General features: G+C 41.9%; 2 protein-coding genes across 2 annotated transcripts; both read right to left on the bottom strand.

The window, feature by feature from the left end:
* Positions 1–5,364: 5,364 nt before the first annotated feature.
* On the bottom strand, positions 5,365–5,799 carry LOC141601522 (uncharacterized). Its single transcript, XM_074421811.1, has one exon. It carries the CDS (start codon positions 5,797–5,799, stop codon positions 5,365–5,367), a length of 435 nt encoding a protein of 144 aa, XP_074277912.1.
* Positions 5,800–6,186: 387 nt separating this feature from the next.
* LOC141601521 (protein FAR-RED IMPAIRED RESPONSE 1-like) lies at positions 6,187–6,681 on the bottom strand. The gene has a single exon (XM_074421810.1). It carries the CDS (start codon positions 6,679–6,681, stop codon positions 6,187–6,189), a length of 495 nt encoding a protein of 164 aa, XP_074277911.1.
* Positions 6,682–15,690: the final 9,009 nt, after the last annotated feature.

The following is a 15,690-nucleotide window of genomic DNA, read 5'->3' as shown; positions in this document are numbered from 1 at the left end:
TCAATGGCCATTTGGCCAGATGGATTGTCGAGACATTTAATCCGTTCAATTGTTCATTGATGAACTGCGATCTTGTTATCTCTGATGAGGATGTCCACGTTTCAACTGGACTTCCTATGGGACCGATTGACATTGTTGCAGCTGGAATGTTCTATAAGGAAAAGGAGTACACAAAGGCTGTCAAGAGGTATAAGGCTTAGTTTACCACCTCAGATATTACGAAAAAGGTTCTCTTAGATAAGATGATGGAGCAACGGGATGTTGGAGACGATTTCAAGAGGAATTTCCTCATCTATATCGTCAATGTTCTCTTGATGGGGGTAGTAGGTGATCATCCTAGCCCTCGGATATTAAGCTCCCTTTCAAATCTCGCCGTTGTCCCTAACATGAATTGGTGCAAATTTGCACGGTCCCATATGATCAACAACGTCATGTCGTGGAAGGCGGCTATAGCTAATTCCCCTAAAACTTATTTTAAGGGACCGATTCTGATTTTCCAGATTATCTACTTGGAAGATGTGTTTTCATGACGAGAACGGTGCGTCGATCATTTCCCTTATTAGCGAATTGGACGGATGAGAAAATTAGAGAAAGGGTTAAGTTAGAGAAGCAGAAGGGGGGTGGCTTTGGCAAGGGCTCTGTTGAACCCATATTTGCTTATGTTGCACCTCAACATGAACGTGAACCTGTACCTGTACGTTTACCTGAACCTGAACCTCAACCTCCAATTGAACCTCAACCTGAACCTCAACCTCAACCTGAACTTGAAGCTGAACCGGTTGATGAGAGGAAAGAATCCATCAAGGTTTTGGCAAGCACAACCATTCGACTTGCAGACATTTATGGTGAGTTTACCAAAGCAGTTAGAAATGCTAAGTGTAAGGCTCCCGCTTTCTCGGCTGTCACGCAAATGTCAAAGTTGGCAGATTGTTTATTTGAAGGATTTTCCCTTTCACAGCAGAGTACAGAAGAAGGTGAAAGGGAAGGTGCTATCATGGAGAAGATGGAGGAGGATGAAGTGGAAAAGGACAATGAGAAAGATGAGAATGAATTGAAGGAGAGAAAGGAGGAGGTGGCAGTGGAGAAGGAGTTGAAGAGGATGAGGGTAAAGTGGAGGAGGAGGAGTTGAAGAAGGAGGAGGTTGACATGAGTTGTGCAGATGATGCGTTTCTAGATAATCCCACTGTCATGGCTGAATTAGAAGGGATCCTTAATAATGCATACACTCATGTTGGCAAGGTGTTTGATTCACATCATGAAAATTTGTGGAACGAAAAAAAGGAAAAGGAAAAGAGGGATAAGGCACTTCTGGAAGGACCGTCTTTCAGCCTTTTTAGTGGTGATGATGCACCATATAACTCTCAAGAGTTCCTTGAGTCCAGGTTGCAGGCTGCTTCAAGTGTTCCTCATTCAAGCACAACAACTACGACGTCTGTTCCAGTAGTTCGTCCTTTATCGCCAATATCGCCAATTCTGATCTCATCCCAACCATCGCCTGTAGTTATCTCCTCTCAAGTATCGTTGGATGAATCGCCAATTGAGCCCTCTTCTCCAGCTGCCCCCTCAGATTATGCCATTGAGAGGCAGGTGGCTGGTAGAAGGGTACTCCCTAAGAGGTGTGTTGAGGTAGAGAATGTTTACCGGTCACCTTAGTTTATCATAAACGTGGACATGGTTCGTGACTTGAGTCGATCGGAAAAACTGGTAGGAGACTATGCATTTTCAGAGGACTTAGATGAAGAGTATGTATCACTCTCCTATATTTTAATCTTATTCGGCATATATGTATTACATTTTCTTTGTATAACACTAAGTTTCATGTTATCATAATCGTATAGGAGGTTTTATTTAGTCACGGGCAAGACTCTGACACGAAGTCATATGAAGAGTTTGCTTCTTGATCGTCGAGTTCATACAGATGTCATTTCTGTGTGGTGTGATTATTTGAATGAGGGCATCAAATTCAGAAATCGTAAATGCCCTTGCCGCCTATTTATCACAGAGACAACTGACGTAAGTGTTCCATGGCTGTTCTCAACCTTGGGCTGCATTAGACTTTCGAATGCATGAAATAACATTGTAGATGCACGAAATACCAATCTAGGTGCATTAAACAACACTGAACATGCATCAAATAAGTGTCCAATTATTACAAGTTTTAATTCTCTAATATGGGTCACCTAATTTAATGAACAGATTGACTCATTGGATGTCAAATTTGCAGACGTGAAGTTGGTAAGTCCTTCAAGATTTTCACATTTCCATGGCTGTTTTCAACTAAGTGTCTTTCTTTTCATTATTGTCTTTGTTTTCAATGTCGTACAGGTTTTCATTCCTATTGTTACACCCTTGCCATTTGTCTTCTGTTACCATGTTAGTAAGAAGATGTTAGAAGTGATGCACTTGATGCCTCTGTCAACTGACTATTCTCGCCATGTTAGACTTGTGGTATATCTTCAGATCTTTTTGCAATAAAGTGCCTGATTTTCGTCTAATTTTTGTGAGAGATTATTTATTCGTCATTGTTTTACCTTTATCAGAAGAACTTGTTGGGTACGCTTTCAAGTAAGATTCCAAACTTGGTGTCTTCATGGCTTTTGATTACTAAGTTGTATATTCCGCACGTTGTCATTGATGTCGAGCATGATACTGGAATCTACCTCATGCGTCATATGGAGATGTACAACGGGGCTAAGGGACGCTTAGGTTCAAAGGTGGGTCGTAAAGGGAGTAAGTCTGTATTATTTAATTCAACTTTTACTTGTATGTACATTAAATATGAAGTCACTGATGTTGATTTCTTTTGTTGTTATTGTTCAGAGAGTTGATGTTAACCGTTATGTTGTGAGGATTTGCAATGAAATTCTAACTTGGCGATACAACTCTTATAAACTTCAAGTGACGGCTGCAGCAAAGGCTTACAAGAATGGCGTTCAGATTCGGTAATGCGAAATCTTAAGTAGCTTTATTTTCCGTTTTTCCATGTTAATAAAGGAGCTTTTATTTTCCCCTTTTCTCAGTAATCAAGCGCCACATGATGATTTATCATATACAGATGCACACTTGATCAATTATATTCGAATTAATAAGAAGAACAAGGAGTAAGTTCTAACTGACCATTCAGCTTTTTAAAAACTTCAGTTTTTGTCCACTCTCAGCTGTTCCGTGTTTTCTAATCTAATTACAACTTGTGCATCATTAGTGAGGTCGTTGTAGAAACCGATTGGTTGCAAGTTACCCAAGACGCGCTCCAGACCTTGCTACCAGGAAATTGGGTAATGGATATGGTTATTGATGCTGTTGGTATTCGTACTACAATCAAAAACCCAAGTGTTGTGTATTTCCGACAATCATAAAGGTATTCATATTCCTTATTGTGTCAAATGCTTGTTTTTGGTTTTTGAAATGACAAAGAATTTTGACAAATGTTCTCAAATTTCAGGGACTTGTCGGTAAAAAGGGGTTTCGAAGTCAATACGTCCTACTTGACTACTTGCCCCTCAATCTAAACACAACCCACTGGTAAATAAATATTCTCTTACTTTTTTTTTCCATGCATTTTTTTTCCATTTGAAGTCGATAAATCCTACTTGACTAGTTTGTAATATTTCAGGCTTTCTTTCCTTATTGTGTGGATAAATCACATTGGTTTGCATGCGTTGTTGACTTTGGGAAAAGGATGAACTTCATACTCGACTCCAACCTGCCCAGGCGCCGTGAAGTCAGGCAAAAATTTTTAGTTGAACAGGTATGATTTATTAGTTTTTGCACAAAAACATGTTACCCCTCATTTATTATATCCGGAAGGCTGCTCAACAGTTTTTGACTGCCCAAAATGCATTGTTGAATGAAAATACTGTTGGTGATCTTTATGTGCATGAAATACCCTTCTATGTGCATGACATACCCTTGCTTGTGCATTACATAGCCTTATACCACAATCACAATCACTCACTGTCTTGTTTTTTTATAGCTCCACCTGCTTTGGAGATCATCGCAAGAGACTCTCCAAGATACACAAGGTTGTTGGAGATCAAGACTTTTCAGTGGGAGGTTGTGCAAGTGCCTCAACAAAATATTGGGTATTCTTGTGGAGTTTATTTGTTAAAGTGGCTAGAAAATTTGTGTGATCAAGCATCATGGAGTGATAAGCGTTCTTACGAGGTATAAATTTTTCAACAAACTTTTGTAAACATTATTCAGTATATTTTATTTCAAGCATTTCAATATTTGTTGTCAAATAAAATTTTTACGTAGGATTTGGATGAATATGGTACGAGTATGATTGCACGTCTCATCAAATGGAAGCGAAACAAGAGAAAGGTAAATATAAAGAACCTTGAATGCCTAATTTAAATTTTGCCTAATTTCAATCTTCTTTTCATTAGATTTTGTCTCGGAGTGACTTTTACGTAACAGTATTCCCCCCCCCCCCCCCATCCCCCCTGTTTTTTTGTAGGATTATCACTAGGTGATATTTTCTAAACACTTGAGTCGAGGGATGTGCAAAGGGAGTGGCAGATGACCTAATCCAAAATTCGAAACATTGCCATTTTTTGATTTGATTCCTTGAGTCGAGGGATGTACAAAGGGAGTAGACCCTGGAATATTAGATTCTTGTGGAGTTTATTCTAGAATATGTAGTACACTAAGTCTTGAAAGTACATATTAGATTTTGGAATATGTAAGGCGTGTAAGACATGAAGTCATGTTTCTGGACTAATTCTAAAAACATGTCACGGGGCAACGAAAACGAGAGACAATTTTCTAAATTGGATAACGAACATGTCACGAGGCAACGAAAACGAGAGACAATTTTCAAAATTGGACAACGAAAAGGCTGTAATGAAATCTGAAAACATCGTAAATGCATTAAAAACTGTTCCACATGCATGAAATAACAGTGTACATGCATGAAACATGTAACTCATGTGTCCAAGGTCAAATCTTAAAGTAATCTCAAGCGAACTTTTAAAATGTTGCATTTTAATTTAGATTTTGGAATTTTATTATTAACTTTGACGGTTGGGGATGTGGTAGCAAAGAAGGATGTAGTGGTAGATCAAATTAATCGCCGTAAGGTTTCTTGATACTCGCATAATGTGTGCATGAAATAACGTGATTTGTGCATGAAATACATATCTATGTGCATGAAATACCGTTGTATGTGCACGAAATAATGGTGACAGGAACACTCGGGCTTTACATTCTATAAGTGTTACATTCATTCGTTTTAAGAAAAAAAGTCCAACATCTATCAAATAAAATAAAAAGTCCCGAATTATTCAATAAGGCAAATGTCCAATATCTATCAAATAAAATAAAATTCCCGAATTTTTCAATAAGGTAATATAAAAAATTACTCTACTCATTGTCGGTTTTCCTTCGGTCACAATTCCTACTGTCGTGGTTCGCCATCTCCCCACAGGCCCTACATTTTCTTAACGCTTTCTTGTTCACTTCCCCAGCTCGTTCTCTTTGTGAGATCAGCCTTTTTCCCGAGCCTTTGTTTTTGCACTGCCTTGGAGGCAAAACCTTAATCTCACTAGGAATGTTTGTTCCTAAAAGCATCCCAATTTCAGCATTCTTGTCCTTTACCTTTGCAATACCAGTATTTCCACTTTCATCAGGGGTAATTTTTACCCTTTCCTTGAACTCACGCAAAATCCCAAGCAACTCATCACAATGCCCAGGACTCTGTTCAACAAGTGCTACACAAGTAAACAACTCTGACCATAACTCGCAAACTTTGTTTTTCTCAGACATCCATTGATGTACAATCGCAAGCAAAATCGCCATTAGGGCCGACGATTGGGCGGCGGTTGCTAGTTTTCTCCACCGACTAAGTAGGTAGTCACTTGGAACTTTCTGAATTCCCCGATCTTTAAAGACACACAGAGCATGTCGACAGAGTATTCCATGTCTTTCAAACTTCTTGCAAGTGCATACCACTGAAACATCATCCTTCTTAAAACAAACCTTATACGTTTTATTTCGAACTTGATCTATGATATCTGTGTATAGAATTTGATAGGTTTTATCTTTTTCTTTATCCCCAACACCACATGAATAGCAAGCTGCTTCGACTTCCTTTTGAAACTCGCCGAAAATTGTTGGAGTGTAGATTTCTGATGCATGCTTTTCTGGGGCTAATGGAGTCGACAACTGGGGGAAGGAGTTTTTTTTTTATTGTGCAACAAGTTTCGAATGAGTCCATCTTTGAGCATCCATTGCACTCTTTAATCTCATCCAAAACTCAACTAGGGTTAAATTAGGATTAGTGAAGTTGCTGAAAAAGTGGTTTTCTGACTCTGACCTGGAGGTCGTTCTCATTAAGCCTCCTAAAAACAGATCACGAAAGTAAGTTGGAACCCACATATTTCTAATGTTGTACTTCTCCTTAAGCCACTCGTTATCCGACAACCCATGAGATTCAACTACTGTTGTCCACCTTTCCTCAAATTCAGGCGGCTCCACATCTTCGCTCCAAACACATCGGTTTAACTTCTTCAGGAACCCAGTATCTTTACATATTACAGGCCCTACTTTCTCAGGCAACTTTTTTAGTATGTGCCACATGCAATATCTGTGTTGCACCTTGTTTTTCCAGGCTAATTTCATTCCTTCTTCTATCCCCGCATCTTCATTAGTTATCATACAAACTGGATGACGACCCCCCATAGCCTCTACGAATTTCGTAAATATCCAAGCAAAGGACTCCTTACTCTCATTTATAATAAGTCCAGCCCCAAAGGTCACGCATCTCTTATGATTATCCACCCCTGTAAAAGGACCAAATATCATCCTATACTTGTTGTTTCTAAAGGTCGTATCAAAAGAGGTTATGTCCCCGAATAGCAAATAGTTTTTAATACTAATAGGGTCAGCCCAAAACACATGTGACAATCGACCTATCTCGTCTACGTCAAAATCAAAATAAAAAGATGGACACATGTGTTTTATCTTCATAAATGTTTGATACGTCCATAATATATAGTCTTTTTAGCCTATTTCAGCACGTATTTCTATGCATTTTTATACTGTTTTTATAGTATTTTGCCCCGAATTGGCTACTTTGGTTCGTTTTGTCCATTTTGTAGAAATAAACGTGAAAGTAGTGTAATCGTACTTTTTTTCGTCCTTTTTGCATGCATTTAGAGGAGACGGGATGTTCCTGAGTGAGATGCTGCGTTGGGAAGCGTGTTGGCACGGATTACGAGGCATTCAGGCGAGGACTTGAGCTGATTTGAAGTCAAAGAACTCGGTCGAGTGGTTTTTACGTCCCAAGATGGTCGATCGAGTAGTTTTCTACTCGATCCTTAAGTTGCTGAAAGACGAGTTACTCGATCGAGTAACTTTCTACTCGATCGAGTAGATGCTGCTGAGGGTTTGCTCGATCGAGTGGTTTTATTCCACTCGATCGAGTGGTTTCGCTGTTATGGGCTTTTATTTAGCCCGTGTTATGTTTTATTCCGCAAAACTTAATTATTTTCTATTTAAGCAAGCTTTAGTTAGGTCATTAGTATCAGATTTTACTTACTACGTAGCCTTTATCAAACTTTACTGCGTTAAACATTCTTCTTCACTGTAACCTTGTTCTTGGGATTTACTTGCTTGGATTTTGTGTTCTTTACGCCGGAATTCGCTTGATTGTAATTCATTTCTCCTCTTAATAATAATTAATCTTTTGTTTGCTTTAATTCTCCGTTTTGTTACATTTAATTTCTGCCCTAATTTACTTTTATGCAATTTTACTGTTATTTCATAATGTTTACTGCTGGGAATTTATCTGCTGATAGTTTTGATAGTTTAATTAGCGTTATGAGTAGCTAAAGCCCTTTCATATTGGGATTAGGGGATCCGCTGTAGGAATGTCACAATGTAGTAAATGAAATAGATGAATTGATTGTGAGACTCTTTCACCATAGCAATTTAATTGTATTTACCGACTTAGTTAAGTGCACGCTTCTGAGTTATTTCTTTAATCTGGCTAAAATTAATCCTAGATCGAAAGATTGGACTAAATAGGCCTGCTATGAACAGTAGACTACCCTGACGAGAATGAAAGTTAAGTTAGTGGTATTTTAGGATAGAAAGTGGACCGAAAGGACCTTTCAACATCCGTCTTACATTAATTCGTCTGAATCATTTACAGCTGAGTCACTGGACTACCATAGTGAACCGAATTCCCGACATGTCTCTCTTTATCTGATAGTTTCAAACTTATTTCCTTGCTTTTACTGCTCTTATCCTTATTTCTCTTCCTTTAAACCTCGTAGTTTAGAAGCCAATTCAAACAACCCCCCATTTGTGACATATATAGACGGACTACTGATAGATAACTTGCCTCCCTGTGGAGATCGACCCTACTTGCCGCTAGCTTCTATTAGTTGTATTTAGGTTTATTTTTGGTACAGAAACGACCGTATCAAATTTTGGCGCCGTTGCCGGGGAAGCAATTGTTTTATTTTTAGTCTTTCTTTTAGTTTAAGGGACATCCATTCCTTAAACTATTCTCATATCCTACTTGTAGTTTCTTCTTATGCGCAGGTCACAGGGTGGTGAATTACTACCGTACAATCCTAAGATTGAGAAGACTTTGCGTGAGTTGAGGCGATCATCTGGGATATTGCCGACAGAGGAAGAGCCGAGTACTCTGTCTAGTTACTACGAGAACGAGCTGTTTGAGGAGGATCCACCTTCATCACCTATTTCTACTTCATCGGCTGAGACTGTCACATCTCCAGACATGGCTGAAGAAGCAAGTATAGCCAGTCACTCTGAGCCGACAGCTGAGAATCTCTACAAGGGATTTGCATTACCAGGAACGGACAGAAAATTCGAACCGAAACCGTCTTATATCAATTTGGTTGAGAGGAACCAATTTGGGGGAGCTGCAACTGAAGATGCAGCCAAACACATGGAGACATTCATTTACTATTGTTGTTCCATACCCCCACCGACTGGTGTGACTCCGGATCAGGTAAAGGAGACCATGTTCATATTCTCTCTTCGAGATGCTGCAAGGGAGTGGTACCGAGACCTGGATCGAGTTGCCAACGAGATTACTGATTGGAAGTCGCTGGCCCTGGCATTTTACAAGAAATATTTCTCTGCCTCGAAGACAAATGCCATTAGAGCTCAGATCACGAGCTTTAAATAAGGTCCTGATGAGAATTTTCATGAGGCGTGGGTCCGTTTCAAGAAGTTGGTGCGAACTATTCCGCACCATGGGTTCGAGAAATGGAGTCTATGCAATCAGTTTTATAATGGGCTTTACGACGATCTGAGAGCTATCCTGGATGCGGCAGCTAGCGGTAGATTCCAGGAGAATGTTAGAGAGACTAAGGGGTGGAAAATTATTGATAATTTGGCCACCCATAAAGCTGAGTATGGAAATTCCAGGGGAAATCAAAGGAGAAGTGTTGAATCTCCTTCTGTAGCTGCATTAGAGGCTCTCGCGGCAAGATTTGATAAGTATGAGTTGGGAGGAGCTTCGAAAGGAGGGATCTATCATGTGAATGCCGTTTCAGACGATCCTTTCGTCTGCAAGAGATGTGGAGGAGAGGGACATGTTTCAGATTATTGTCCTAATTCCTATGAGTCTTGCGCTGCCTTTCAACATTACAGGCAGACAAACACTTATTATGAGCTGAACGTCCATCCCAATTTGAGGTGGACTAGTCAAAATGTGCTCAATCCTACTCCTCCTCCGCACTAGCAGCAGCCGTATGTTCCTCTACACAAGAATCAACAAGGCTTTCAGAAGCCTTCGTCCTTCACTCCTCCTAATCACGGTGCATCATTTTCCGGTGGGGTGAGTGAAATAGGTGAGCTAAAGTCTATGTTGCAAGCCTTTACAAAGCAGATTCAGCTGAGTGATCAACAGAAAGATGCGTCCATTAAGGCACTTGAAACTCAAGTTGCCCAACTAGCCACTAATCAATCTTCAAGAAAGCAGGGTCAATTACCGACTCAAAATGAGAAGAATCCACATGAGACGGTAAACTTGATAAATTTGAGAAGCGGTCGTTCATATAAGGGACCGGAAGTGTTGAAATCAGACCCGAGGAAGGCTATAACTGATGGTGAACAGTGTTCTGGCGAAGAAAGTGAGCTCACGGCAAAGCAAGTGCTCGATCGACTGGTTTCAGGAGGTCGATCGAGCAAATTTGGTGAAGAAAGTGGTCGATCGAGTAGTTTTTCTACTCGATCGAGTGAACAAGGAAATGGTATCGTTCGATCGAGTAGTTTTTCTACTCGATCGAGTGAACAGCAAAATGGAGTTGATCGATCGAGTGAGAATTTCACTCGATCGAGTGATATTGATGAAGATTCTACTCGATCGAATGGGCAATTTGGTCGATCGAGTAGTTTTGATGACGAGAAGCTTATTCGAGAGCCTGCTAGTGCTCGATTAAGCGAGAAATCACCAGAAAGACCTCGTTCGAGAGGTAAGAAGCGTCCAAAGGATACAGAGCTTGCTCCGGGTGATACATTGGAAGAGAGAAACAAGGGACTCGAGATACCCATCACGGTTCCCTTCCCGAGGCGGCTGCAGAATACCAAAGCTAATCAACAATTCGGCAAATTTGTCGAACTCCTAAAAAGCTTAGAAGTCACTGTGCCGTTCACTGAGTTGCTGCCAAAGGTACCCTCTTATCTTAAGTTTATGAAAGAAATTTTATCGCGTAAGAGGAATATTAGTGATAATGAGACAGTAGCTTTAACTGAGGTGGGGTCAGCCCTATTTCTAAATAAGTTACCTCCCAAACAGTCAGATCCGGGTAGTTTTTCAATTCCGTGTCATATCGGTACCTATTTGATTGATAACGCGCTATGCGATCTAGGCGCTAGCGTGAGTGTCTTACCGTTGTCTTTGGCTAAGAGACTTGGTTTGACAAAGCTGAGTTGCACCAACATGACTGTCCAGATGGCCGACCGTAGTATATCACGGCCACTAGGTGTAGTAGAAGACGTACCTGTTCAGATCGGGAGGTTCATTATTCCCGTTGATTTCGTTGTCTTAGACATCCCCGAAGATGCACACACCCCTATCATTTTAGGGAGACCATTTTTGTCTACTGCCCGTGCAGTTATAGACGTCGGGGGGAAGACTTTGACCTTTCAGGTAGGGGACGAGGAGCTGATTTTTCATCAGTCTAAGTTCCGGAGGGCTCCCATGCAAGCTCGGCCTTGCAATGCCCTCTCTTCTATTGACCCTATTATTGACACTCCAGATGTAAATTTGGAGTATTGTGCTGCAATTGTTACCCCTCCGCCTCAGACTGAGAGCAAAAAGGAGGAAAGTTCGTCTATTTTCCTTGCTGCAGGTACAGATGAAAGCAATGAAAGATTTGTCAAAGGACATGGTGAAATTACTGTCAATCAAATTGGAAGTGAGGACGCTATAGCTGGTGATAGAGGAGCAAGGATGAGGAAAGTTCGTGCTTATGTGGATGTGAACTATTCCCCTCCTACTGTCTTAAACGATTCAAATTCAAGCTCATGGAAGTTGAAGAGGACAGTCAATGTTGCTGAGATGACGTCCTCCAGTCAGGAGCCCACCAAGGGGCTACTGAATTGCATTGGGAATTGAGCGGGGAAATTCCCCGTGTAACACCTTGTAATAAATAATTTTTGAATTTCCGCTGAATTTGTTTTATTGCTTTTAATTAGGACAATTAGTTTTTCGACAGTTTTTAGCGTAGATTTAAGACTATAGACTGTTCTCATGCGTATTTGGTATTTCGGAAAATTTTGCACGTGTTTTTATGCAGGTTTGGGGAAGTTATACGCATTCCAAAGGAAGAAAAGACGAAATTCAAGAGCTTACGCGAGAAAAGAGCTCGATCGAGTACTTTTTGTACTCGTTCGAGTGAAAAATGGTCGATCGAGTACTTCTTTTCAGTCGATCGAGTAAAGCAATAAATGGGACTTCTCGATCGAGTAGAGTTATACTCGATCGAGTAGCTGGATCATCAAAAGTCCTCGATCGAGTAGTTTTAAACCACTCGATCGAGTGAAAATGCACAGGACGCAGGGAGTTTTACTTTAAACCTCTTATGTTTTGTTTCTAATTTCATTTTCCCCTAATTTTCGTCTAACCCTTCCCTAATTACGACCCAAAACTCCCCCAAATCCCCATCTTTCTTGCTCAAAAACCAAATCCGCATCCTACAAATTGTTGCTTACTAATTAATCTTTCATAGCCCCTTAATTTCCCCTTGATTGGTGCCCGTTTTCTCGGTTTTAAAGAGGGTTTAGGGTTTGCGGTTTTTAGCTCGAAAAATCGCCTCTTTCGCTTGTTTATTTGAAGATTAATTGCATTTGTAGGATTTCTATCATCAAGTAAGTGATTCCTTCATCCTCTATGCATTTTAATTTCGATTATTTTGAATTTCATAAGGAAAAATTGGAATTAAGGTTCGAAATTTTGGTTTAGTCGAATTTTTCGACATTATTTGCCCTTGTTTGCCCTTGCTTGTCTTGCTTGATGATCAAACCCCCATTCCTCGCTGTTGTTGCTTGTTTTAATTCGAATATTGCGCGAGATTTCGCGATTAGGGGTGTTTCAGTCGAATTTTTCGACTGTCAGACGGGTTTTTATGCTTTCATGCCTTAATTAACCTCAGTCGTTGCTTACTAGCTACTGTTGTTAACTGCTATCCCGTTCCCTATCACCATTTGCATGCTATGATTCGAATTTTCTGAGGAATGTTGGGAATTTCAAGGGTTGAAGTCGATTTTTCGACTGTTGGGGATTCACATGCTGTCTCTGCTGGTTTTTCATGCTGTTTTAGCCGCTGTTAGCCGCTGTCTTCTTATCAGTCCCCTGCCCTTGTTACAGGATGGAGTCTAGTTCATTGCCTTCTACTAGTACCACTTCTAGTCCATCTCTGTCTGAGACAGTGGCCCATGCTATTGCCACTGTCTCCACTTTAGTGAGTACTGCAGCCCCAGTGTTCCTAGTTTCAGCTGCAGGTACAGTTTTCGCTCCAGCTAGCTCTGCTGGTAGCTCAGTTCAGACTGCCACTTCCTCTACGGTCACCACCACTTCTAGCACTGCTTCTAGTTGCTCTTCAGTGGTGGCCGCAGCAGCCACTCCTTCTACACCAGCCACCGTTTTCATGTATGTGGTGCACTCGCCAGCAGCCGCAGCTGCCTTTAGAGCAGCCCTGGTTCCTCACAGCGTCACTGCACGGGCTTCTGCTCTGAGTTCCAAAGGCCGGGGTCGTAGACGGTCTCGTTCTACGCCAGCTCCTGTTACCTCTACTTCTGCTGCTACTACTTCTTCAGCTGCTACTCCTTCTACTTCTGGCACGGTCACGGTTCGAGGGGACATTTCCCTCGACCCTCACCCAGACTATCCGCAAGTACTTTTTGTTAACGCTTTACATCGTAAGAAGTTTTATAACCTGCTGCGCTGCGTGTTTGTACCTTCCCGATTTCTAGAGAAATCGGCACTTGAGAGACTCGGTATCTACGAGTCGGTTTGTGACTTACTACGGGGCACGGGGTAGGCCGGACTCATCACTATGAGCGGCCGTACCTTTTCAGAGCTGAGCCTCGAGTTTCTCAGCTCCTTTACCTTCTCCTCAGGGGCACACGATGCTGACCCCACTAGTTCTTCAGTGTCCTTTCGGTTGTTTAACCAGACTTTTCGATGACCTTAGGGGAGTTTGGTAGGTTACTTGGCCTTACCTCTACGGGTGAGACTGCAGCCCCTAGGAGGGTCTTCCGTCAGCTTTGGAGGACCCTGGCCCAGACCACTTTTAGGGAGCGAAAGCTCTAACAGGTCCACCTTCCCCCTGTCCGTTGTTTCCTTAGACTGATGGGGAGCACTATTTTCGGCCGAAAGGAGCCGAACAACATCACAAACACCGAGCTCTCCATCCTGGGCGGTTACCTGAACATCGACTGTGAGGGTCCTTTTACCCTCAACATTTCCTACTTGACCGCCCAGTACCTTCAGAGCCAGGGGCTGAAGGAGACGGAAACCATTGCCTGTGGTGGCATAGCCACCATTCTTGCCCGCTCCCTCTTTCCCGATTGGACTCGTGACTTGCAGTACCTCGAGGGAGAGAGGCTACTGAGTCTGGATGTCATGCTTTCTCAGCATTGGCTTACCCCAGACTACCAGACTTGGAAGATAGACGGCTCCTTGTCTGTTGACTTACCCTGTGACACTCTCCCCCGTCTAGAGCCCCTTCCTACTGTTGCTAGGGGCGCCCGTCTGCCACCACTTCCTGACCTTCTCCTTCCACTCCGACCTACTCCTGCTGCACCCGCCGCCAAGAAGCGGCATCTTGAGACCGGAGATGGGTCTACACCTTCAGGGAGTGCTCAGCCTTCCACGGCTACTCCCGCTCCGACCTCTACTCCCACTACTACTACCACTCCTACTCCCACTCCCACTGACCAGACACAGGCTCAGCCGGATCTATCGGCTACTCTCGTACCACCTCCACCCTTTGTGGCGCCCGCGGTTCTGGACCAAGGGGGCGCCGTTTACGGTTTATTGCTTGAGGTTGCAGAGCGTCAGGCTCGTATGGAGAGGGATTTAGCTCTTGCTTTACACCCTCTGTACGAGTACCACTTGAGGCGACACCGTCCCATCCCAGAGGGTTGGCCACACCCTTCCTTCTTCCGGTACCCAGCTGAGGGTTACCTAGTGTCTGAGGAGGAGGAGGAGGATGAGGACCCAGAGGTGGCAGCGGAGAGAGCTCAAGAGAAGGAGTGGAGGAGGAGAGAGGAGGAGAGAGACCCGGAGTACACGGTGGTGGACGACGACGACGACGACGAGTAGCTACTGGTCTACTCACTTCCCCAGTTTTCTGGCTGGTTTGGGGAAGTTCATTTTTTGTATGTATCTCTTACTCGTTTATTTTGTCTCCTTTTATTTATTGCTTTTATTTTTCTTATTGGTTGTATATTCCCATTTCCCCGTATATATCTGTTGGTGTATGTTGGAGGACAACGAGGGCGTTGTCCGTTTTGGTTTGGGGAGGGTATTGCATCCTTTTGAGTCTGCATTTGCATCTGTTTTTGCATTCACGTTTATTTTTCAGCTTTGTATTGTTGTTTATTTCTTTAAAAAATCAAAAAAATTGAAAAATTTCAAAAATTCAAAAAAATTGCATATAGGTTGAGTCGGAACGGTAGATTTCCATGATGATAATGCACTATAACTTGTCATTTTACTTGAGCCTTGCACTTCTTTTGATAGTTATTAGCTTTGTCATACGCATAGTCTACAAGTTCCTATTCAAATATAGCTGACAGTTTAGACTTGACCTGATAAATTGGCAAACTACTTGAAAAATTCTGAGTTTTAGAGCCATAACTGGTGACATTCATGACCAAATCATTAGGAATTGAGAGAAGTACTCCTTGCATAGCATGTTCATCTTTTTTGCACTTTTATGACATTCAATTTCTTGTCAAATGCACATGTTCGGGTTTGTGGTTGGTGTCACATGCAGGGAGGTGCTTGCAAATTTCCCTTTCTTTATATTTTTCACTCATTTAGCTCCACATTAGCCAAAACTCGCCCTTTTTGACCCATTAGCTACATTCCAAATTTAGCCTGCCTAGTGAAGCTAGTTTAGTATGTTCTTTTGGGTATGAGGTTTCATCTGCAGTTTGGCCCGTAATCCTTTTGTATGGAGTTGGTGTAAGTATATAGAG

This window comes from Silene latifolia, chromosome 9 (assembly GCF_048544455.1).
Source record: "Silene latifolia isolate original U9 population chromosome 9, ASM4854445v1, whole genome shotgun sequence".
Lineage (NCBI taxonomy): Eukaryota > Viridiplantae > Streptophyta > Magnoliopsida > Caryophyllales > Caryophyllaceae > Silene > Silene latifolia.
The sequence above is the reverse complement of the archived record's forward strand: the minus strand, read 5'-3'. Positions and strand labels throughout refer to the sequence as shown.

Excerpts from the sequence above, each read along its gene's own strand:
- LOC141601522 (XM_074421811.1), bottom strand. The coding sequence starts at position 5,799 with ATGGCGATTTTGCTTGCGATTGTACATCAATGGATGTCTGAGAAAAAC.
- LOC141601521 (XM_074421810.1), bottom strand. The coding sequence starts at position 6,681 with ATGGGGGGTCGTCATCCAGTTTGTATGATAACTAATGAAGATGCGGGG.